General features: G+C 39.4%; 1 protein-coding gene across 3 annotated transcripts in view; it reads left to right on the forward strand.

Moving 5' to 3' along the window:
• Window positions 1–23971, forward strand: part of SMG1 (SMG1 nonsense mediated mRNA decay associated PI3K related kinase) — a 104551-nt gene that overhangs the window by 54376 nt on the left and 26204 nt on the right. For all 3 annotated transcript variants that reach the window (XM_047838346.1, XM_047838344.1, XM_047838345.1), the window contains 19 exons: window positions 1652–1794; window positions 1940–2141; window positions 5302–5411; window positions 6099–6246; window positions 6620–6779; window positions 7650–7770; window positions 11138–11386; window positions 11700–11984; window positions 14041–14185; window positions 14318–14456; window positions 15410–15640; window positions 15743–15920; window positions 16447–16608; window positions 17149–17366; window positions 17696–17850; window positions 19272–19494; window positions 21385–21631; window positions 22035–22264; window positions 23581–23829. In XM_047838346.1, coding sequence (XP_047694302.1) covers window positions 1652–1794; window positions 1940–2141; window positions 5302–5411; window positions 6099–6246; window positions 6620–6779; window positions 7650–7770; window positions 11138–11386; window positions 11700–11984; window positions 14041–14185; window positions 14318–14456; window positions 15410–15640; window positions 15743–15920; window positions 16447–16608; window positions 17149–17366; window positions 17696–17850; window positions 19272–19494; window positions 21385–21631; window positions 22035–22264; window positions 23581–23829 — 3595 coding nt within the window. The remainder of the gene's footprint in view (window positions 1–1651; window positions 1795–1939; window positions 2142–5301; window positions 5412–6098; window positions 6247–6619; window positions 6780–7649; window positions 7771–11137; window positions 11387–11699; window positions 11985–14040; window positions 14186–14317; window positions 14457–15409; window positions 15641–15742; window positions 15921–16446; window positions 16609–17148; window positions 17367–17695; window positions 17851–19271; window positions 19495–21384; window positions 21632–22034; window positions 22265–23580; window positions 23830–23971) is intronic.

Below are 23971 nucleotides of genomic sequence, written 5' to 3' on the forward strand. Positions count from 1 at the left end.
TCACTTTACTAGGAGTCATCTTTAGTCTGTTCTTTAACAGCAAAACTTAGATGCCTTTCTTACTTAAAGATTAGTAAGAAATCTTCCTTAAAATAAGATCTGCCAATTACTTGCGTCATAATTGATAACCTTTCTTGTCAGAGTCTGGTACAAACTGTCCTTCATGGCTAGAGGGCTTGCTCATTAGCTCTGTGCACTCATTCTCTAGGTAAATGAATATGTATTGCAACAGACTGTGTATATTTATGTCCGTTTTCCCAAATCTGGAAAATGTGGGAAAAATAGAAGAACTCATAATTACATCTGCTAGGGATAACTGTTAGTTTTGGTGTACGTGCCTCTGTAGTTCTTTTTTCTTTTATATACAGTCTTCTCCCCATGTTTCTCAGAAATGGCTGTGTTTCTGCTACTCACATCATTTTGTTTTTTCTATTCACTAACCTTTAAAAAAATATTTTGGCATGTTAAATATTCTACAATGTTATTTTTAATGACGCAGTTGTATTTTTTGTGAGTGCACCATAATTTAACTTTCCTTATTCTTGGACAATAAGGTTGTTTCTGATGTTTTTTACTAATCTTAATGTACCATGGCACTTAATTCTTTTTTTTTTTTTTTTTTTAATTTTTTTTTTTTCAACGTTTATTTACTTTGGGGACAGCGAGAGACAGAGCATGAACGGGGGAGGGGCAGAGAGAGGGAGACACAGAATCAGAAACAGGCTCCAGGCTCTGAGCCATCAGCCCAGAGCCTGACGCGGGGCTCGAACTCACGGGCCGCGAGATCGTGACCTGGCTGAAGTCGGACGCTTAACCGACTGCGCCACCCAGGCGCCCCGGCACTTAATTCTTCATAGTAAGCTATAGCTTATAATTTTGTTTCTTTTCTTTGAATTCATTCCTGCAAGTTTATTTACTAGAAGAAAGGCTACAGACCTTAAGGCTTATGATACATACTGTTGCAAAGTTATTGTACAGAAAAGAGATTCCATTTTATATCCTTAATGATAGAGTAACCCCTTCCCTTTGCTGTTGTGAATAGTGAGGGTCACTGAGAAACAACCACCCTGCCACCATCATCAGTGAAGATAATTTGTTTTAATTTATATGTTTTTAGTAATGATTAATATAACTTTCCCCTTAAGTTCTATTGACCATATGTGATTTTTAAAAACAGAGATTTGGTCTTCGTGGCCTCTCATATTTTCCTATACTGATATGTCAAGTATAGGAAATCCTGCTATACTGATAGAGCAGGATTGTTGATGCGGTCTAATTTCTTGATTTATAATTTGTTTTTAATGTTTATGGTGTTTTTTCATACCTGGAAGTTTTAAATTACGCCATTAGTATCTGTTACTTTATGAATTCTTTTTTAAAACTTGTTCTTCTACTTAGCCTTTGCATATAATGAGATCAGATACTTAATATTTTCTGTTATTTTATACTGCCTTTAAAAAAACTTTAATAGTGTGTACATTTATTTTCATTTGTTGTGAGGAAAAAATCTAATTTCGTGCACCCCACCCCACACAAAATAATTAATTCGTTATCTCTGCTCAGTTTGAGTGATTAATTTTTTTTTTTAGTTTTTTGGAAATGAAGTCTGTGGCTAATTTAAAAGTAAGGACTGTTTGAATTTGCATTGAAGGTTTGAGAAGGCCTCTGTGGAGTACCAGGAGCACCTGTGTGCCATGACAGGTGTCGATTGCTGCGTCTCCAGCTTTGACAAATCCGTTCTCACGTTGGCCAACGCTGGGCGAAACAGTGCCAGCCCCAAACATTCTCTGAATGGTGAGCGTCCAGGATTTAAATAAAAAGTCGTATACGCTCAGATAGTTTGTATTAATGATCCTGTTATATAGCTTAGATTTCTCTGCTCATTAAAATATTGATAACTTCCCTGGATCTCTCTGTTTTATAAAATGCATTTACTCAGGTGAATCCAGGAAAACTGTGCTATCCAAATCAACGGACTCTTCCCCTGAGGTTATAAATTATTTGGGAAATAAAGCATGTGAGTGTTACATTTCCATTGCGGACTGGGCTGCCGTGCAGGACTGGCAGAATGCTATCCACGACCTGAAAAAGAGTACCAGCAGCACTTCTCTCAACCTAAAGGCTGATTTCAACTACATAAAGTAAGGACTGTTTTTCAGCTAAATAAATTTTCAGCAACCTTAAAGTCTGCCTCTGTGGCAGAAAAATATTAAGATTGGTACCATCTACTACTGCAGCATGTTTGAAGTTCTAGTAATACTGCTGTTCAAAAAATGACTACAACGAGAAACCAGCGTTAGATGTGAGGAAGATACTCATATGGTGGAAAACAGACTTGTTAACTGTTGAAATGGTCATTTGATCTTCATTCTCAGAGCTTATGGTTTTAAAATCAAAAGGAGTGAAAGCAGATTTGTTACTGCTTTAGGAAGGGTCACATTTGATGACTTTTCACGGTTGGTGGGCTCAAGCCCCACGTCAGGCTCTGTTCTGACAGCTTGGAGCCCGGAGCCTGCTTTGGATTCTGTGTCCCCCTCTCTGTCTACCCCTTCCCTGCTCACGCTCTGTCTCAAAAATAAGGAAACATTAGAAAAAAATGAACTTTTCAAAAATATTCTTGAGATGACAGAGTTTATGAACATTTATAAAATCAGCTCCCTTTCTTTTCATCTCCATACTTCTCTGTGCATTTATTAATCCCTTAATTCAAAATGTAGGTACTGGGAGCCCCTGGCTGGCTGTGTCAGTAGAGCATGCAGTTCTTGATTTCAGGGTCATGAGTTCGAGTCCCATATTGGGTGTAGATATTATTTAAATAAATATTAAAATTAAAAAACAAAAACCAAAATATATGTACTGAATTTCTTAAATCAAAATTTGTGTACCCCCAAGAGGTTGGGACACAGGAGTCGTTAGCTGTCCTTCCCATTGTGGAGCTCAGCTTCTAGGGAGCAAATGGGTTAATGGGTAATTTTTCCATTGAGCATGTACTATGTGCCAGGCAGTGGGGTGTAGCACCTCATGAAACATGAATTCCAACTCTTGAGGAGTTCCCTTCTAGAGGAACACACAGGCAGATAGACAAGGTTGGGAATGCCATCAGCATGACATTTGGGCGAAGACTTAAGGAAACAGATCTGATGAAAGAATAATGTGCTTTGAGTGTTCTGGAAATGGCCCAGAAAGTGGCCCAGAGGCCACTATTATTGAAGCAGAGTCAATAATAGGAGATCAGGATAGAGGGTAGATGGGGAACTGGGAGAAGGACTTTGACTCCCAGTAATATGGAAAATCTTAGGTGAGATTTGAACAGGAGAGGCATGTCGTGATTTGACTTAGTCATTCCCCCTGCTGTTGGGAAGAGACTGGAGGTGGACGACAGGGGTGGCAGCATGTAGACCATTTATCTGTGGGACAAAGGTGGAGGGAGGACAGACGCTGTTAGTTGAAGCAGGAGCACACAGAACCAGGAGGTGTTTTTACGGTGTATATGAAACATGCGGAGGAGAGTAGTAAGCAGTTAAGAATTGGATTTGGAACAAAGGAGAAAAGTCTAAGCTAGAGAGTGATTTGGGGGTTCATTAGCATATAGGTGACAGTAAAAGACATTTTTTTTCCTCTTCACACTTTATACTCCAGAGCCTTTGTAAGCCACGAAATCACAGATTAAGCTCTGGAGAAGGGTGAGTGAAAAGGAAAGAAGGCCAAGGTCAGAATCCTTAGGAGCATCTTTGTTCCAGGAAGGGAGAGGAAGCCACTGATAAAAACAGAAAGACCCTGAGGAGAGAAAAGTCCAAGGTGTAGGAGAAGCAGACTGGAATAGTCAGTCTTGTCAGAAGCTCCAGAGATGACAAGCAAGAAGAGCTTTGTAGAGAGAGATCACGGGAAGCAGCTGGGTTGAGTAGTACTATTGAGTGGTGGAGAAAGTTGAAAATCAAAAGCTTTAGTTAGGTTACTTGGGTGGTGAGTTTTTGCTGAAGTCAAGGAGAGGAGGAGGCTGTGGCTGGAGGAGAATGTTGTGTAGTTACCTGAAATATTGGAGAGTTTTAGTGTTCTTTCAAGTTCACGGGAAAGAGTGACAGGAGAGCAGAGGTTTAAGAAACAGGATAAATAACATTGAAGGATCAACTGGGCCCTACTTTTTTTATGCCTCAAGGAAAGCAGCGGAAGTTGGATATAGACTGTTTTGGGAGTGGATAGATGGTGGATTAGAGGTAAGGAGAGAGGAAATGAAAGGGTAGAGGATAGATGGTTGGGCTTTTTGTTTGTTTTATGTTTTTTTTTTTCGAGGAGTCCATTATTAGCTGACAGTGTGAGGGCATTGTAGAGTATAGTGGGGAGGGACACGGGAACCTGCCCCTGGAGAGGACTCAGATCCAGTAGTGGCCGGAATGATCAGGGTGCTGTCACCAAACCTCAACAGTTCTTCAGTTGCAGCTTACGTGAGAAGCTGGCATTTACCTTAATCCAGGCTTGGAGCTTTTACAGTAGAGGCAGGTGCAGTTATTGATGTCATATTTCCAGTGCTGGCTTCAAGCTGAGTTGTAAGGCAGGTGACACAGTGAGAGGGACAGGAAAAGATGAGAGATTAATAGAATAGAAAGAGATGAGAAACTAAGTCATCTTCTTGGTTGGAAATCAGCTGTAGTAGGAATGGGAACAGAGTGAGTGACTGAAAGTAGCAGGAAGGAGCTAGGAGAGGGCCTCTCCTCACATGGATGCTGCAGGACTAAAGGGGTTTCAGAGGTGCCACCATTTTCAGATAAGGTGAGGAGATGGAAAGGAAGAATTCTCTGAAAGAAGAGAAACAGGTTCCGTGAGACACATTGGAGAAGGGAGAGAGGGAGGATGGCCAGCAGTGAAAGGAGGCAGGACGAGGATGGAGTCCTGAGATAGTAGGACAGGAGCCCTCCAGGGGCTTAGGCTTTAGGTAGGGAATGGGGTTGCGTAGGGAACTGAGAAGTAGCTTGGGGGGAATCAGATGTTGCCATTGCCCTGCAGCGGTCTGTCAGTTTGTTGGATGGGCCTGGAGGATAACAGACTACAAAAAGAGGACAGGTGAGCATGCTAAACTGAATGTCTATAGTTGTGGCTTTCCGGTTTGCCACTCCGATTTTAGTGCTAATTAAATTGGTAGTCCCATCTTCAAAATAGAAATAAAATGATGGCCTACGTAGAAGGAACTTCACCAAAAGAATGCTGTGTAACTGGGCTTTTTCCAGAATTTGTTCTGCCTTTCTTTTGAATGATTGCACAGGCTGGATAGGGTGTGATGTAAGCTAACTGATGTTTTAATTACAGATCACTAAGCAGTTTTGAATCTGGAGAATTTGTTGAATGTACTGAGCAGTTAGAATTGTTACCAGGAGAAAATGTCAATCTACTTGCTGGAGGATCAAAAGAGAAAATAGGTATTTGAGATAATAATCTTAAAATTAGGTATTTTATAGACAAGTTGCCCAAAATATTTGGCTTAGTATTTTACTGGAAAAATGGGAGGTTTTTGTACATTTATTTTGGGGCAGAGTCCCATGCGAAGGAACATATGTAGGGCTGTTTTACTTACATTTGATTTGGCAAATGGAAACAGTTTAATTAAAGTTAATCTAACTTAAAAAGACTGTCATAAGACTTGGAGATTTATCTGGCCACGTTTGAAAAAGTTCAGTGTTTAAGCTAAATATTTTTCTTAGCGTCTTAATGTGGTTCGTTAATTTCTTTACCCCAACTGGCACATTCTGTAAAATACTACACTAAAATTAGTATTGTGAGTACTTTGTGTGTTAGCACCGCTTTGCCAAATTCAGTAAGGTTTGCAAAATAGGTGTAGATTTGCCCCTTTAAAATGTAGCGTATGTTGGTTTATTGATTTTCGAACTTGGGAAATCAGCTGATTCGGGTGGGTGTGAGATATAATTTGAATGCAGACTGTGACTTTTATATAGCTCTCAGAAATGTTTCATCATAGTGTTCAGCTGGCTGAGCTTAAATACGAAAGAATGTATTCATCAGTGATAACTTTTTAATACTGTTAAAATGTCTTATCATTCTTAACACGTTAAAAACAACTTAACAGAATTTATTTAACTTCTCTGTAGATATGAAAAAACTGCTTCCTAACATGTTAAGCCCAGATCCAAAGGAACTTCAGAAATCGATTGAGGTTCAGTTGTTGCGAAGTTCTGTTTGTTTGGCAACTGCTTTAAACCATATAGAACAAGACCAGAAGTGGCAGTCCATAACTGAGTAAGTTTAATCCGAAGGAGGTTAATGTGCGCTGTGTGTACCATATGGTGAATGTACGTACTTGGCGATGAATCACTTAACAGTTCACTACAATGCTAGTTAGTCATGATAGCTTCGTTTTCGTTGTAGAACTCGTGTGAAACGTGAGTGCCCCTTGCCAGCATATATAGAGGTTGAAACTAAATAAACTGTAGAAATCCGCAGAAGCATGTCTTGACTTGCTTGTGTCATTTTACTAAAGGGCAGACAGCTCTTCTTCCTTTCCCCTCTTTGGATGCCACTGTGGTAGCATCTTATCAAACTGCCTTATCTCTTCAGTGATTACCGGCTGGAAAATCTCATTTGTTAATTAACAGTATATATTTTGTTTCAGAAATGTGGTAAAGTACTTGAAGCAAACCTCCCGCATAGCTATTGGACCCCTGAGACTTTCTACTTTAACGGTTTCACAGTCTCTGCCAGTTCTAAGTACCTTACAGCTGTATTGCTCTTCTGCTCTGGAGAACACAGTTTCTAACAGACTTTCAACAGAGGTGTGTATGTGTGTATTTTTATCAGGATATTTTTGTGAACATTAATAGGCATTTGTGTAGAAAAAGATTTCTTTGAAAAAAAAATTTTTTTTTAATTTTTAAAATAGTATTTGTAGCATTTGTTGGACAAGGTAGTAAATACAGAAATCCAAAATGCCATTTTCAGGCACATTTTCATTTGAGAAGTGTATGAGGCAGATGGAGGAAGTAAAGATAGAGTGTTTTAAGGACGGCTAATTGGTTAATTTTTTTCCTTTGCTTTGTTTGTTTCTTTGTTTTTGGAAGAAGAGAGTGTATGTAAATATATTTCCGTTTGACAGGTGTTACAAATTTTAGATTTGATTAGCGAAGATACCCGAAAGGTGCCTGGCTGGCTAGGTGGTAGAGCATGCAACTTTTGATCTCGGGGTCTTGAGTTCAAGCTCCATGTTGGATGAAGAACATACTTAAAAAAAAAAAAAAAAAAAAAAAAAAGACACCCCATCCTTCTCCCAGATAGGGGACAGTTTAACCAAAGATGGGCCCTTCCCAAGAGAATTAGAATCTTTGAGAATCTGCTAATAAAGTAGTAGTTTTATGTTTCTCTGTAATCTAACTTCTGTTTTATAGTTAATATGCTTGTGTTTATTTTTATAAAAATGTGCTTTATTGATAAATTGGACTTGATTTTTTCTTTCTTTTTAAGGCAAAGCAAAGATTTATCTTAGACTGTCTCTTTTCCTCTTGTGATTAGAAGATAAAATGAAGAAAGGGGGGAGTTGAATAGACAAGTAGAGCTGAGTAGCTGGTTTAAGGGGATGCAGGTTAACTCGGTCTACAAACATGCATGGAGTCTGTTTGCATTAAGTAGTTATGGTTTTTCTCTGGCAGGATTGTCTTATTCCACTCTTCAGTGAAGCTCTGCGTTCATGTAAACAGCATGATGTGAGGCCGTGGATGCAGGCCTTAAGATATACCATGTACCAGAGTCAGTTGTTGGAGAAGATAAAAGGTAATTAGCTTGGATTTTTTTAATAGCTTTGATTGAGATATAATTTACACGTTTGGCATGTACAGATCCATGAGTTTTGACAGATCTTTACCACCAGTTCGTTCAAGATCTAGAACACTCATATCACCGCAAAAAGTTTTTCTTATGCCTCTACCCAGTCGCCTCTCCCATGTGTCCTGTTCTGGGCAAGTGCTGATTTGTTTCCTGTCACTGTAGATTAGACCTGTCTGTCTTAACTAAAGTTTTGTATAAATGGGATCATACAACTCTGTTGTGTCTGGGTTCTTTTCGGCACTTTATTTTCAAGGTTCACCTGTGTTGCGTGTATCAGTAATGTGATCCTTTGTGTTGTTGAGTAGTGTCCATCTGATGGATGCACCATGCATCTGGTTCTTTGGATAGATCCTGGAGTTGTTTTAAAATGTGGGCTATTATGTGTAGAGCCGCAGTGAAATTCATGTACAGGTCTCTGGGTGGACATACATTTGTGTTTCTCTTGAGTAAATGCCTGTTAGTGAAATTGTTGGGTCGTAATGGTTCAACGTTAAAAATAAGTTGGCGAGTTCTTAGAACGTTTTTGTACATTTTACATTTCTTCTTGTGTCTCTATCTTTGGTGGTGGTGTTCTTTAATTTTAGTCACCTGGCACCAGTGTATAGTAGTATTTCATTGCGGTTTTGTTTGCATTTTCCTGATGATTAATGAGATTGAGCCTCTTCATTTGCATAGTGACCACTGTGTATCTTACTTTTTTTTTTTTTTAATTTTTTTTTCCCAATGTTTATTTATTTTTGGGACAGAGAGAGACAGAGCATGAACGGGGGAGGGGCAGAGAAAGAGGGAGACACAGAATCGGAAACAGGCTCCAGGCTCTGAGCCATCAGCCCAGAGCCCGACGCGGGGCTTGAACTCACGGACCGCGAGATCGTGACCTGGCTGAAGTCGGACGCTCAACCGACTGCGCCACCCAGGCGCCCCTGTATCTTACTTTTTAAAGTGTGTAAATCTTGTCCGTTTTTAGTCAAGTCATAAACTTGTTTATTTGTTCTGGATATGAATTCTTTGTCAGATATAATGGACTGTGGATGTTAAGTTTTAAACACTCCAAATGAGTTGACAATTAGTATTTGTATAAATATTAGTAGATCTCATTTTTAAGAAAGAAACGTCTCTTATGTTAAAAGGGTGTTAGCAATTTATTGCTTGAAAATGGAAAAGTTGCCAGAATTCTGTAGAATTGTAGTTGAAAATTGCGGTAGCTAAGATTACTGAATACATTTGAGTACTAAATTTCAGGGGGACCTGGGTGGCTCATTCAGTTAAGCTCCCAACTCTTGATTTTGGTTCAGGCCATGATCTCACGGTTTGTGAGATCAAGCCCCGTGTCAGGGCTCTACACTGACAGCACAAAGCTTGCTTGGGATTCTCTCTCTCCCCTTCTCTCTTTGCCTCCCCCACTGGCACGCCCATGTGCGCTTTCTTTCTCTCCCTCTCTCAAAATAAATAAACATTAAAAAAATAATAATTTCAAGTAAGGTAATGCTGGGGTGTGGACTCGCATTGCAGAGTGATTACTGGGAACTGTGACTCTCCTGGACTCTCAGTGCTGTATATATTTGGGTTGGATCGTTAGCCCAACTTTTGCAAATGGAAGGACCTTAGGGCAAGTCATTAAACTTATGAGTCACATTCCCTTTCAGTTCTGGGTATTGCCTTGCTGAGGAGATTCTTGTAAGGATTATGGGAGATGAGATAAGGCATATAAAAGCCCTGATGCAGAGCATGGCATATAGTAGGACTACAAATACCATCTTCTTTCTCATCCTTCCCATATTGAACAAGTTGTAAAATTGGGAATAAAAAGTCAGTAACTCAGCGGTTATATTTGAGACAAAACTCCACTCCGCCTTGCCTTTTTTTCTTTGGCAAGTGTGCTTTGTGCCAGGTATTGTGCTCGGAGTTGGGGCGTAATGGTGAACAAGACTGTTTTCTGCATTCCTAAGACCAAAGGGATTCTAGAGTCTAGCAGGGAAAACTGACGTCGTACAAGGAACAGCAGTGGTGTGCTGAATGGAAGTGCACGAACATGGTGCTGAAAGAACGTAAAACAAGAGCACCGATTTAATCCTAAGAATCAGTCGGAAAAGGATTTGGGGAAGAAGTAACATTTAATCTGATACCCGAGGGAGGTAGAGATGAGAAGGAAGGTGGTGGGCCATTTGGCTGGAAAAAACATGGGAAGGCCAGTGGCAATAATGAAAGATTCTTAGGTGACTCAATTTGCCTAAGGGAGAATGGGAAGAGAGGAAGCTGAAGGAGACTGAGATTGGAATGAAATGTAAGGCATCAGTGCCTTTCAAGGCAAATTCAGGAGTTGGGATTTTGTCTGGGCAGTGGGAAGCCTTCAGAGGGAAGTTAAGTGTTCAGATTTATCTTTGTATAAGATGACTTCAGTTGCAGGTTGGAGATTGGACTAGAAGAGAAGACTGGGGGCAGAGGAACCCATTAGGCTAAAGTCCCTGCTAAAGGTAACCAAGGTAGTGTGATAGGGATAGACAAAAAGTAGATGTGATAAGAGGGCTGAAAGTGAAGTCCTGTGACGGCTGCCAGGCATCTGCTCAGGTAGCCAGGTTGGTTATGTTCCTCAAGAAAGGAAAAACAGGAGAAGGAAGTAGAGTGTTTGGAGGGTGGCAGAAAATGGATTTAACTTGACAGTTTGAAGTACCCTTGAAATGCCTGACTGTAGGTGAACTGGTAGGCAGGTGGGACTCAGATGTCAGGTCTGGGCTCAAGATGAAGACTCCACAGTCATCAGCATTTGCATGGTAATTGAAACTACAAAAGCAAATGATATTGTCCAGGGAGAATATGCAGAGTAAGAAGAGTAGAAAGCCTAGGATCGACCCCTAGGAACATCAGTTTTAATGGATGGGTAGTAGAGAGGAAGGAGACTGAGGGTTCATCAGAAAGGTAGGAGTAAACTCGGAGAGAATGGCGTGATAAAAAGGGCAGAGGGTACTTCTACATGAAGGAGGATGGTCTAGCTTTACCCTCACTTCCCACCCTTTGGCCTGAGCCCTTTACTAAAAAGATCTAGAAACTGAAAAGCCGATCTCTTAGAGTGAATCATTTTTACTTTTGTCAGCTTCATTGTATACATTTATTCCAATAAACATTTATTGTCTGTTGTATGCCAAGCACCATGCTAGCTGCTAGGGATTTAAAGATGGTGAAAAATGAGTTATCTTGATTTAAGGAGGTGGTAGGGAAGGGAAAATAAATAGTTGGGGAAGAATTTTTGGCCATGTTTCCGTGCAGTCTGCGACTAGACCCATCAAGGACTAATGAAACGTTTTCTTCTCTCCAGAACAAACAGTTCCAATTAGAAGCCATCTGATGGAATTAGGTCTAACAGCAGCAAAATTTGCTAGAAAACGAGGGAATGTGTCACTTGCAACAAGACTGCTGGCACAGTGTAGTGAGGTTCAGCTGGGAAAGACTACCACTGCTCAGGATTTAGTCCAGCATTTTAAAAAACTATCAACTCAAGGTCAAGTGGATGAAAAATGGGGGCCTGAACTTGACATTGAAAAAACCAAATTGCTGTATACAGCAGGTTAGTAAAATGAACTGTGGTTAGTATATGGCAAAATAAAGATCGTGTATGAATGTTAATGTGTATGATGTAAGGCAATAAAAGTTGGGTTTTTTCCAGCTGTGGCACAACATTTGTGTCCTGAATAATAAATTACCTGTAATTGACTTATCTCTATAATTTGGGGCTTTTAAAAGAGGTAATTTTGGTGTATTCAAGTAAGAAATGTTTCTGGAGATCATTGATTACCACTGAATTTACATTGTCACTTTACCCTGAAATACTGTTAATTGTTTGCATATAAAGCTAAGGTCTGATTTCTGGTTTTCTGTAGGCCAGTCAACACACGCAATGGAAATGTTGAGTTCTTGTGCCATATCTTTCTGCAAGTCTGCCAAAGCTGAATATGCGGTTGCCAAGTCCATTCTGACACTAGCTAAATGGATCCAGGCAGAATGGAAAGAAATTTCAGGGCAGCTGAAACAGGTTTATAGAGCTCAGCAACAGCAAAACTTCACAGGTCTTTCTACTTTGTCTAAAAACATACTCGCTTTAATAGAACTGCCATCTGTTAATACGATGGAAGAAGAATATCCTCGGATAGAGAGCGAATCTACAGGTAGGATATCTTTATTTTATTAGCTTTAAAATATTAATTTTAGGGGCGCCTGGGTGGCTCAGTCAGTTAAGCGTCCGACTTTGGCTCAGGTCATGATCTCGTGTTTCATGAGTTCAAGCCCCGCATCGGGCTCTGTGCTGACAGCTCAGAGCCTGGAGCCTGCTTTGTATTCTCCCCTGCTTGTGCTGTCTCTCTGTCCCTCAAAAAATGAATGAATGTTAAAAAAAATTTTTTTAAATATTAATTTTAGAAGTTATTTCTCCCTGTTTTAAAGTTTACAATGTTATACTGGCTGTAATTTGCCACAGAAATTGTTTCTATGGAAATTTAGCATATTTTACTGCCTGGAAGTAAGTAAAACACATTTCTGTAGTATCTAATGCTACCGTGCAAGTCACTTAAAACTCTGCCCACCAGGCCTTCCCTAACCACGGTGCTTTTATGCACTTAGATGTTTTTGCTGGCAAGACGGCCCTGCCCCAGAAAGCTAAATGTCACCACACACTAGAAGGAGCAGCAAAGACAGATAATAGTAGCCTGTGGTCTCCTTGGGTGATAGAGCACAGAAACTACTGAAAGATGAAAGTTTCACATTTTGACACTAGTGCTAATAATAGGGTACTTGACAAATAGGGTAGTTAATTCAGTGTTGGAGAGCCTGTTATGGTAGGTACCATTGTCCATGTTTTACAGAGTGGGAGATAATTAACCTCTTTGCCAAAGCATGAGAATATACTTTCATTATTGTTGTTATGAAGCATAGGACTTTGATTTCTTACATTGGTCTTATGAAATCATTCTCATCTGTATATTATATAGTCTTGATATAAGGGATATGTCTGGTGACTATTATAAATCTTACATTGGCATATGACATTCTAGCAGGTGATTTCTTTACTTCTGAACTGTGGATAAAGACATTTACCTCATGAATTTCTGATTGAATGAGATTGTATACTTATCACCTATGTATTACTTTTCCCAGAATGCTTCAGCTTAATCTAATCACAAGGAAGTAACCAGTCATATCCATAATTCAAGACATTGCACAACACATCTGACACCTGAACTGTTTCTTTTTTCCAATATATGAAGTTTATTGTCAAATTGGTTTCCATACAACACCCAGTGCTCATCCCAAAAGGTGCCCTCCTCAATACCCATCACCCACCCTCTCCTCCCTCCCACCCCCCATCAACCCTCAGTTTGTTCTCAGTTTTTAAGAGTCTCTTATGCTTTGACTCTCTTCCACTCTAACCTCTTTTTTTTTTTTTTTTTTCCCTTCCCTTCCCCCATGGGTTTCTGTTAAGTTTCTCAGGATCCACATAAGAGTGAAACCATATGGTATCTGTCTTTCTCTGTATGGGTTATTTCACTTAGCATAACACTGTCTAGTTCCATCCATGTTGCTACAAAGGGCCATATTTCACTCTTTCTCATTGCCACGTAGTACTCCATTGTGTATATAAACCACAAATTTTTTTTTAATTTTTTTTTTCAACGTTTATTTATTTTTGGGACAGAGAGAGACAGAGCATGAACGGGGGAGGGGCAGAGAGAGAGGGAGACACAGAATCGGAAACAGGCTCCAGGCTCTGAGCCATCAGCCCAGAGCCCGACGTGGGGCTCGAACTCACGGACCGCGAGATCGTGACCTGGCTGAAGTCGGACGCTTAACCGACTGCGCCACCCAGGCGCCCCAGAACCACAATTTTTTTTATCCATTCGTCAGTTGATGGACATTTAGGCTCTTTGCATAATTTACACCTGAACTGTTTTTATGTAAAGTGTCGTGAAAGATATTTATGTGGTTTACAGGGTGATAATTTAAGCCGACTTGGGAAGCTGAGTGGTTGATTTCAGTTTATTAGCCTTTTCGAAAAGCATAGTAGGAAATGTGTTCCTTTGTCAAATTTTGCACTGTAATATTCTGGAACTTACTGATAGCTTACAGATAATAAAACCCCAAAATGTTAATGGGAGTGCCGTTAGAAATTTATGAATATAGCATTGCTGAGTTCTTTCATTATTTTTATTTTTTTGTCCATCATGGCAGTGCATATTGGAGTTGGAGAGCCTGACTTCATTTTGGGACAGTTGTATCACCTATCTTCAGTACAGGCACCTGAAGTAGCCAAATCCTGGGCAGCATTGGCTAGTTGGGCTTATAGGTGGGGCAGAAAGGTAGTTGACAATGCCAGGTACGTATGTCAAAATGTGTAACTTAGCTAATGCATTGCAAAATAGAGACAGAAAATGTCTGCTGACAGGTTTTGGTAACTTGACATGGCATGTTTTGATAGCTGCAACTAGTGACTTGTTTATTTTTATAGTCAGGGAGAAGGTGTTCGTCTGCTGCCTAGAGAAAAATCTGAAGTTCAGAATCTGCTTCCAGACACTATAACTGAGGAAGAAAAAGAGAGGATATATGGTATTCTCGGACAGGCTGTCTGTCGGCCAGCGGGGATTCAGGCAAGGAAAATATGATGTAGTGTTGGGAGAAATGGTGTCAGGATCACTGTTTTAATTCATTGATTTCGAGGAGGTTGATCATATATATACCTGATTAAATATTGAATAGGGTTTAGGCAGTTTTTGTTACAAATCAGAACTTTGAGTTTTAAAATGAAAGTGAGTTATGATACTTTTCTAAGAAAAATGTAATTTCTTGAGAAATCATTTCTTTAAGGTCCTGTTATTAAAATAGGTGAAGTTTGTTTTATGGGAATGAAATTTCTCTTTTAGGTGTTTTGATCAGAAATTAGGTTCTTAACACTAGCTTGGGACCTTTTTAAACTACACGAGTGCCTGCATACCACCCCAGATAGCTGAGTAGGACATATGCGCACATATTTAAGCTTACTAGGTGATTGTACTTCACAGCCAGAGTTGAAACCTAGTGAACTAAACGGAGCTGTAGGATTTGTTCCCTCTCTGCTCAGAGTTCTGTTAATTCTAGAATGTCACAACTACTGAGTAGATACAGACTTTAAAAGTTGGGATTTTATTCGCTAACCTAACCACGTCTTACTCTGGACTTCAGCATGTATCGCTGTCTGCCAGAGCTGATGTTCTGTACATGCCCAGTACTATGAAGAGAGCAGGGTCTGTTGTGAGTGAATTCTGTGAACATTTAGCCTCAACCTTCTGAACAGATTATGTTTAATGTTCTGCTGGCAGAATATCACATTATAATTTGGAAACGTTTAAGGGGCAAAACACCGGAGTCGTCTTCATTAGCTACGTTAGTAAAACATCATACAGAGGAGTGTATTGATACTCGTTTAGCATGTATAAAATTAAGTGTGAAGTAATTGAATTTTTCATCAACGAGAAAAATGCTTTTGTAGAATAGGAAAATCATATACCTTTTTTCCCCTTTTCAGTTTGTGTTCAATAGCATTTTATGCCCAAATTTTCTTCAGGATGAAGATATAACGCTTCAGATAACAGAAGGTGAAGATAACGAGGAAGACGACATGGTTGATGTTATCTGGCGTCAGTTAATATCAAGCTGCCCGTGGCTTTCAGAACTTGATGAAAGTGCAACAGAAGGAGTTATTAAAGTGTGGAGGAAAGTTGTAGATCGAATCTTCAGCCTGTACAAGCTGTCTTGCAGTGCATATTTTACCTTCCTTAAACTCAACGCTGGGCAGGTAGGTAGCACACTGTTCTGTTCTGAGAAAGTGTATTTGACGTCTCTCACCTAGCAGACGAAAACGGTATTCTTGTTTCTGCCTTTCATCTTTTGCCCTTAGATTCCCTTAGATGAAGACGACCCTAGGCTACACTTAAGTCACAGAGCAGAGCAGAGCACTGATGATGTGATTGTGATGGCCACCCTGCGCCTGCTCAGATTGCTCGTGAAACATGCTGGCGAGCTTAGGCAGTATCTGGAACGTGGCTTGGAAACAACACCTACTGCTCCATGGAGAGGTAAGGGTCTAAATAAAATGTTTCAGGAAAATTATTTCTGGGTAGGAGATAGAAGACAATTTAAAAAATGGTAGTTCCTTCATGTTTATTATTCGAATGTGTTACAGAGTAGCTACACTAATGATAGAATATGTGACCTGTACGTTACATGTTCTTGTCTCCCACCTTTCAGAGAACTAGAAGGCTGAGAGGCAGGAGCTTTATGCATGCAAGATGAATTTTGGAGATACTGGTGAAAATAACTTTTAAAAAAATTTTATATGCCGGGTGTTAAAAAATGATCTGTGTCTGTCTTTTACAGGCATTCTTAGAAAATACATTTGGCCAGAACATTGTTGAATTGCTCTGTACCCTAACCAAACGTGCAAATCAGGAGCTATTGTTAGGGTTCTTTGTTATTAATACAGAGAGGAATTTGAGGCTCTTAGAACTGATGCTGACATATGTCAGGTTTTACACGTTTGCATCTACTGTGTTGACAGTTTTTAATAACTTTAAAGTATCTTTCTTTCTTCTTATCCTGAAGGAATTATTCCACAGCTTTTCTCACGCTTAAACCATCCTGAAGTATATGTGCGCCAGAGTATTTGTAACCTCCTCTGCCGAGTGGCTCAAGATTCCCCACATCTCATACTGTACCCTGCAATAGTGGGCACCATATCACTTAGTACTGAATCACAGGCTTCAGGTATGGAATATTAAAACACTGCTACTCTGCTCTAAATAGAAAGTCTTTTGCAAAGAGTGTCTGTTAGGTAAACTTTTTGAGCTTTATGTTACAGCGTTGGGGAGTTCGTACTTTTTTTGAGAATAAATAATAATAATAATAATTATGGTTTATTGAGATAGTAACTGCTGAGTCCCACAGTGGGGCATGTTCTTTACATGCGACCTTCAGCCTTACAGTAACCCATTCAGGCTTAGAGAAATCAGGTTCCCTGATGAGCTGAGTAAATGGTGGATAAGGAGGAAACCAAGCTCAGAGGGCTCTGGCTGTGAGAAAGCTTTGTGTGCTGAGGCTCATTTATTTATTTTTTCATTTATCTTCTATTTGCTTATAATATTAATAAATACAAGGCAGAAGATCCATGATTTTTGGTCATTTTAATGCACAGAAGGCAAATTAAAGTGAGTGCCCTTGGAGTCAAATAGATTACTGATGTTTTTCTTAACATATGCGCATAGGAGAAACTTCCAAAGTGTACCTTATTCTTGCATTTTCTCATAGGAAGTAAGTTTTCCTCTGCAATTCCAACTTTACTTGGCAATATTCAAGGAGAAGAATTGCTGGTTTCTGAATGTGAGGGAGGAAGTCCTCCTGCCTCTCAGGATAGCAACAAGGATGAACCTAAAAGTGGATTAAATGAAGACCAGGCCATGATGCAGGATTGCTACAGCAAAATTGTCGATAAACTGTCCTCTGCAAACCCAACCATGGTGTTACAGGTACAGAAAAGCACAATTCATATGTTTTAAAATAGCTTTTATTATATTCTCTCCCTCCCCATAAAACAACCTAGAACCCATCCGTAAACACTGTCATGGAAACAGTATTCGAAGAACAAAAAAATCTTTAGAGTTTTTACTCTAAATGAGCTTTTACAAGTCAGTACCGGTTTTATAAATCAGTATTGATAGAATCACTAATCAAGGTTCTCTGCTCGTAGAATGAATCAAAGATGCACACAGTGAACTTGTAATTCCTAGTGTTTGCAGAACTGTGCTGGGTGTGTGGACTTGTAGCTGAGCGTATTTGGATGTACCATGTGTCGCAGGTTCAGATGCTTGTGGCTGAGCTGCGCAGGGTCACTGTTCTCTGGGACGAGCTCTGGTTGGGAGTTCTGTTACAGCAACATATGTATGTCCTGAGACGAATCCAGCAGCTGGAAGATGAGGTGAAGAGAGTCCAGAACAACAACACCTTACGCAAGTATGTTTTCATACGCTTTTACTCTGAAAACAAATTCGCTCCCTGCCCCCCTCCCCGCTTGTAATGTAAAATACACAAGACATAAAGTTTGTTATTTTAACCAGTTTTAAGTGTAATTCAGTCACAGTAAGCGTGTGTCCAGTGTTGTGCAACTATCACTCCTGTTCATTTCCAGAACTTATTCATCCCAAACGTAAGCTCTGTACTCATTAAACACTAACCTCCCATGGCTCCTTAACCCTAGCCCCTCTTTACCACTATTCTACTTTTTGTCTTTGAATTTGACTCCTTCGAGAAACTCATGTAAGTGGAATCAAAGGTATTTGTCCTTTTGTGCCTGGCGTGTTTCACTTCGCATGTTTGGAGGTTCATCCATGTTGTGGCATATGTGAGAATTTCCTTTTATCGCCAAATAATATTCCATTGTATGGATATACCTCATTTAGTTCATGCCATCATCTCTCAGTGGACATTTGGGTTGCTTTTTGGTGAACATCAGTGTGCAAGTATCTGTTGGACTCCTTTTTCAGTTATTTTGTGTATGATCCAGTGGATTTGCCTGGGTCAAATTGTTATTCTATGTTTGAATTACAGAGGAACCACCAGAGGAACTGGTGCTGTTTTCCTGCATCAGTTTACATTCCTGCCACAAGTGCTCAAGAGTTCCAGTTTCTCTGCATACTTGCCAATATTTGTCATTTCTTGTTTTTTTATATAGTAGCCATCCTGATGGGTGTGAAGTGGTATCTGCTTGTGGTTTTGACTTGCATTTCCCCAATGACTAGTGTTGTTGAGCCTCTTTTCATGTGCCTTTTGATCATTTGAATAGCTTCTTTGGAGAAATGTCTATTTAAATCTTTTGCTCAGTTTTGAATTTGGGTTGTTGGGAATTTTTTTTTGTCATTTTAGGAGTTCTCTCTGTAATTCTCAATATTAACCCCCTTTCACATGTATGATTTGCAAATATTTTCTCCCCTTTTGCGCGTTCTTTTCAGTCTCTTAATAGTATCTTTTGATGCACGTAAGTGGAGTTTGATATAGTAGCCCGGTTTTTCTGTGTTGCCTTTTGTTGAGAAATTGTTGCCAAATCCAGCGGCCAGAAGCCTTTCCTCTACATTTTTTTTCCCTAAGAGTTTTAAAGTCTTAGCTCTTAAGGTCTTTGATCCTTTTTGAGTTATTTTTTCGCATGTCGTATAAGGAAGGTAAGGGTATGGCTTCATTCTGTTGCAAGTGGATGTCCAGTTTTCCCAGTACCAGTTGTTGAAAAAAGCTTCCTCTTTCATGTGCTGGATATTTTACAGTGCTGTAAGTTATTTTGCCAGTATTTTATTTATTTAGCTTACTCTCTGATAGTATTTACTTGCACTTGATGCATTTAAACTGTTCCATGTTTGTAAAACTCTTTATGCCTTCCTGGCCAGAGAAGAGAAAATTGCTATCATGCGGGAAAAGCACACGGCTTTGATGAAGCCCATTGTGTTCGCTTTGGAGCATGTGAGGAGCATCACCGCGGCCCCTGCGGAGACACCTCATGAAAAGTGGTTTCAGGATAACTATGGTGAAGCAATTGAAAATGCTCTTGAAAAACTGAAGACACCCTCTAATCCCGCAAAGCCTGGAAGCAGCTGGATTCCCTTTAAAGAGGTACAGAAAAATCTCAAGAATGCTACTAGAATGGGAAATTCCGTATGAGCTACAGAATTTAAATATGGGGACTCTCCTTACTTGTAATGTGAGAGAAGACTTTTGTAGGCCCCTAGAAGGCAACCTATGACCAGTTGCTTATAAGGAATGTGGAGAAAGAAAGGTGTTTTCTTTATTTTGAGAATTTGGCGGTGAGTGGGCCTAGGGCAGCAAACTTTTATCTGTAGAGGGTTCACACTAAGGAAGAATATACTGTAAAAAATTAACCAAGGAAGAGGTCTGGCCTCGAACTAAATATTGATTGCTTGCTTTATTGTCTTCATAAAGATTATAAAATTTAACCTTGTACCTATATAGTTTTCTTTGGGGTGGGTATTGAATATTTCTCTCTTTTTTTGTTATTAAATATTTATAACAGACAAAATGTTCACATGGAACAACATCAATTTTTATAAGTAACTGTTTTGAAATCGGTTCTGCATAGGCTACTTGGGGATGATTAGCGTTTTTAAATATTTGAGAATCCAGTCTTTTATGTTTTGGTCCCCTTAATTGTGTATTTTCTTTGACCTGGTACAGCAACAGCACCATTATTTTAGGAGAACATTTATCATGTTGTAGCTTTTTCTTTCTTTCGTTCTCTCTTTCTCTATCCCTTACCTTACTCCTAATTTCCTTACTTAACTTTAGCAGTGAGAAAACTATTAAAAGATAGTGTAGAAAGAAAGTCCACCTGACTTTAATGAGTAAGTGCAATCTAGAGGAAACTAGAGTACATGCTAAATTCATAGGACATAAGCTAGAAGCACAAGGCTAGAGGGCTAACATGAAGACTGAAGTTCATTGTGTGTGTGGCCCAGCCAAACTTGTTTGCTTGTGTTCCATTAGCAGTTCCTTGCTTCTGTGTCTCCTTGTCAATAAATTAACCAAGAAAACCAGAGGAAGAGATAGGAAGAATACTTTAAAAAATAGTTTTTATTTACTGATGCATTTCTAAAGGATGTTTTTAACTTAATATAAATGAGGTTATATGCAGTATACCAGTATGTATGTATATGTGTGTATGTGTGTGTGTGTATACATGGTGTATGTGTGCGTGTATGCATGTATGTTTTTATTACTTCCATAATTGATAGATTAGTATTGGGTTTTTTTTTTCTTTTTTTTAATGGTCCATCCATGTTTTGTATGCAGGTGAACATTGATCTAATATGGGAAAATGCCACAGTGTATCCATTGTCCTGTCATGGATACTTGGGGTGTTCCCAGTTGTATTTTTCCTTTTATGGAACAAAGCTCGCTAAGGATTGATTACACATTTTTCACATGAAAGCAGAATCCAGAGTTCATTAATTTAGGTGCACATTATTGAGTTAGCTGTAAGCAGGGATACGCCTACATATGCTATTCACTCCCTGCAAATTATTAGAGGGGGTTGTGGTGTTATTCTACATACTTTAAGTGGTCAGAGCTCTAACTGTATCTATTTGATAGCCAACAGCTGTCAGTTACATCTGCTCTATTGTGAGGACTTAATTGATTTGTTTTGGCACTGATCAAACATAGCTTAACAGTGGGGGGATTAGCTTGTTAGAAGCTCTGAATTTTGCTGCTGAATTAGTGCTTTCTTTCCATCTGCTGGGATTTCATTGCTTGTTTGGACAGAGAAGTTGGTCTGAACAAAGTAAAAATCACCTAGGTCACATCCGCACACAGCACTGTTTCCCTTCTCAGGATGGCCCAAATACATAACGTCAAATAAGTATAGGCACTACAATAAAAAGTATCTGTGTTGGTATGTTAAGTTTACTTTTATGCCAGTTGAATGTGGAAGAAAATAAGTGCTATAATGATAACATGAACTTGTTTTTCCCCATCTCCCAAATATAGATAATGCTGAGTTTGCAACAGAGAGCACAGAAACGTGCAAGTTACATCTTGCGTCTTGAAGAAATCAGCCCCTGGCTGGCTGCCATGACTAACACTGAAATTGCTCTTCCTGGAGAGGTGTCAGCTAGAGACACTGTCACAATCCACAGTGTGGGCGGAACCATCACCATCTTACCTACCAAAACCAAGCCAAAGAAACTTCTCTTTCTGGGGTCAGATGGGAAAAGCTATCCTTACCTTTTCAAAGGTGGGATTTAAAAGAAGAGCATTAATCTGATTAATCTGATTTTGTGTGTGAAATGTGATGGGAGAGGATTGTTTCAGGTGAATAGCCTGGCCGTGATTTTGAATAGCAGTGGTTGGAGGCTGTGTAGTAAGATTTTTCCATTTCCTACTGTCTCTTTGCTTAAGAACTTATATAAGCAGAAATGAGGTGCAGCTAATAATGCTAGTGTCTTAATACCTTGTGACTAAATGGAATGTTCTCTAATGCTGTCATTGTGCTTCTTTGGCTCTCAGTTTTTGACTGCCTCTGTTATCTGAGAAGAAACGCAAAAGTGTATGTTTGTAAGCCCCCATGCCCCTCCACCCCATTGCACTTTACACCCATGTGGTCACCACTCTAGCTACTTTAACTTTTGTTTCCATAGGATTGGAAGATTTACATCTGGATGAGAGAATAATGCAATTCCTGTCTATTGTGAATACCATGTTTGCTACAATCAATCGCCAGGAAACGCCCCGTTTCCATGCCCGACATTATTCTGTAACACCGCTAGGAACACGATCAGGACTAATCCAGTGGGTGGATGGAGCCACACCTTTATTTGGTCTTTACAAACGATGGCAACAACGGGAGGCCGCCTTACAAGCACAGAAGGTTGATTAAAACTCAAATATGCATATACTTTTATTTGAATATACATAAAAAAGCATACTAGTCTCTTGTTCTGTGTGAAATGCTTACAGGCTACTGTTCTTGAGTGTTTTGGAAAGTTTATATGTTACAGAATAGGTTTAAGGTATCTGGGAAAGTGTTTCTGAGGCACATTTTATAAAAACTTAAGAGGAAGAAATGGTGACATTTGACAGTCTTGTTCTGGACAAATACAGGGGGGCGCATGTAGGATGGTAGTATGGTCATTAATCACTCAGTAAGTTGATATTTAACATCTTGATGCTTTTTTTATTGGGCTTACTAGGGTCTTTTAAGTTAAACTTATAATAAGAAACAGCTTGGAAACCCAGGTTCTTTTAAATTAAGGATGTAAATAATAAACAACTTTATATTTAGGGTTAATTATGTGATTTTGTGACTGGGAAACTTATGATTTTGATTTAGACTAGGGATTCAATTTAGCATTAATTGTAGCTAAGTACCTGAGTGTTGAGTATATGCCAGGAACAGTACCAAGTGCTACAGACATACAAGGTAAGTTTGCTAGTCTGAACTTCAGGATTCTGTATCTAGCCAAAACAATCTAATTAGGTTAGGTATAGGAAGGAACAAGAGTTTGAAAGGAGTCGAGTTTAAAAAATAAGCATAGAAGACTACAGAACAATTATTGGGAGGTAGATTAGCGATGGGAATTAGGGACTACCCAAATATTTGTCTGAATGTTGTTAAATGACTTGATCAGTGAAGAATGAAATGTGTACATTCATTAATGATAGATTTGAAGTTTATTTTGAGAGAGGGAGCAAGAGCGCACACGTGTGGGGGAGGGGCAGAGACAGGGAGAAAGAGAGAATCCCGAGCAGGCTTCAGACTGTCAGCACAGCGTCTCACGTGGGGCTTGAACTCAAAAACCGCGAGATCATGACCTGAGCCAAAGAAATCAAAAGTAGGATGCTTAACCTACTGAGTCACTCAGGCATTCCAAATTAACGACTAATTTTAAATAGAATTGTATATTACAAAGAAGAATGTAAATTGGATGTTGAGTTTGAATTGAACCTCGAGAAAATAGAACAGTAGACCAAGTTTCCAATAAAGTCATAGTAGTTAATTAAGAGAAAGATGTGTAGATTGTAAGAAAGATGGAACTTCCAGAAGAATTACCTGTTTGGTGTGTATAAATTGGCTAGATAGATGGAGAATGCCACTCAAATCAGTTTTTAACATACTACTTTATATTCCAAGTAACCTTTGTTTAAATAAAGTTAATTTTTTTTCTTAAAAAAATTTTTTTTAAGGCCCAAGATTCCTACCAAACTCCTCAGAATCCGGGAATTGTACCTCGTCCTAGTGAACTTTATTATAGTAAAATTGGCCCTGCTTTAAAAGCAGTTGGACTTAGTTTGGATGTGTCCCGACGAGATTGGCCTCTTCATGTAATGAAGGCGGTATTAGAAGAGTTAATGGAGGCCACCCCCCCAAATCTCCTTGCTAAAGAGCTTTGGTCATCTTGTACCACCCCTGACGAATGGTGGAGAGTCACACAGGTATGTGTTTTGTTTGGGACTGTAATCAATATTGCTGTTTCTTTTGCCCGTTTCCTATCTTGTGTGTGTTGTTCACCGTCCTTCTCTTCCCCCTTGTCTCCCTCCAGACTTGGAAATTCGAGAACTGTATTTGAATCTTATG

The sequence above is a fragment of the Prionailurus viverrinus genome, chromosome E3 (genome assembly GCF_022837055.1).
Source record: "Prionailurus viverrinus isolate Anna chromosome E3, UM_Priviv_1.0, whole genome shotgun sequence".
NCBI lineage: Eukaryota > Metazoa > Chordata > Mammalia > Carnivora > Felidae > Prionailurus > Prionailurus viverrinus.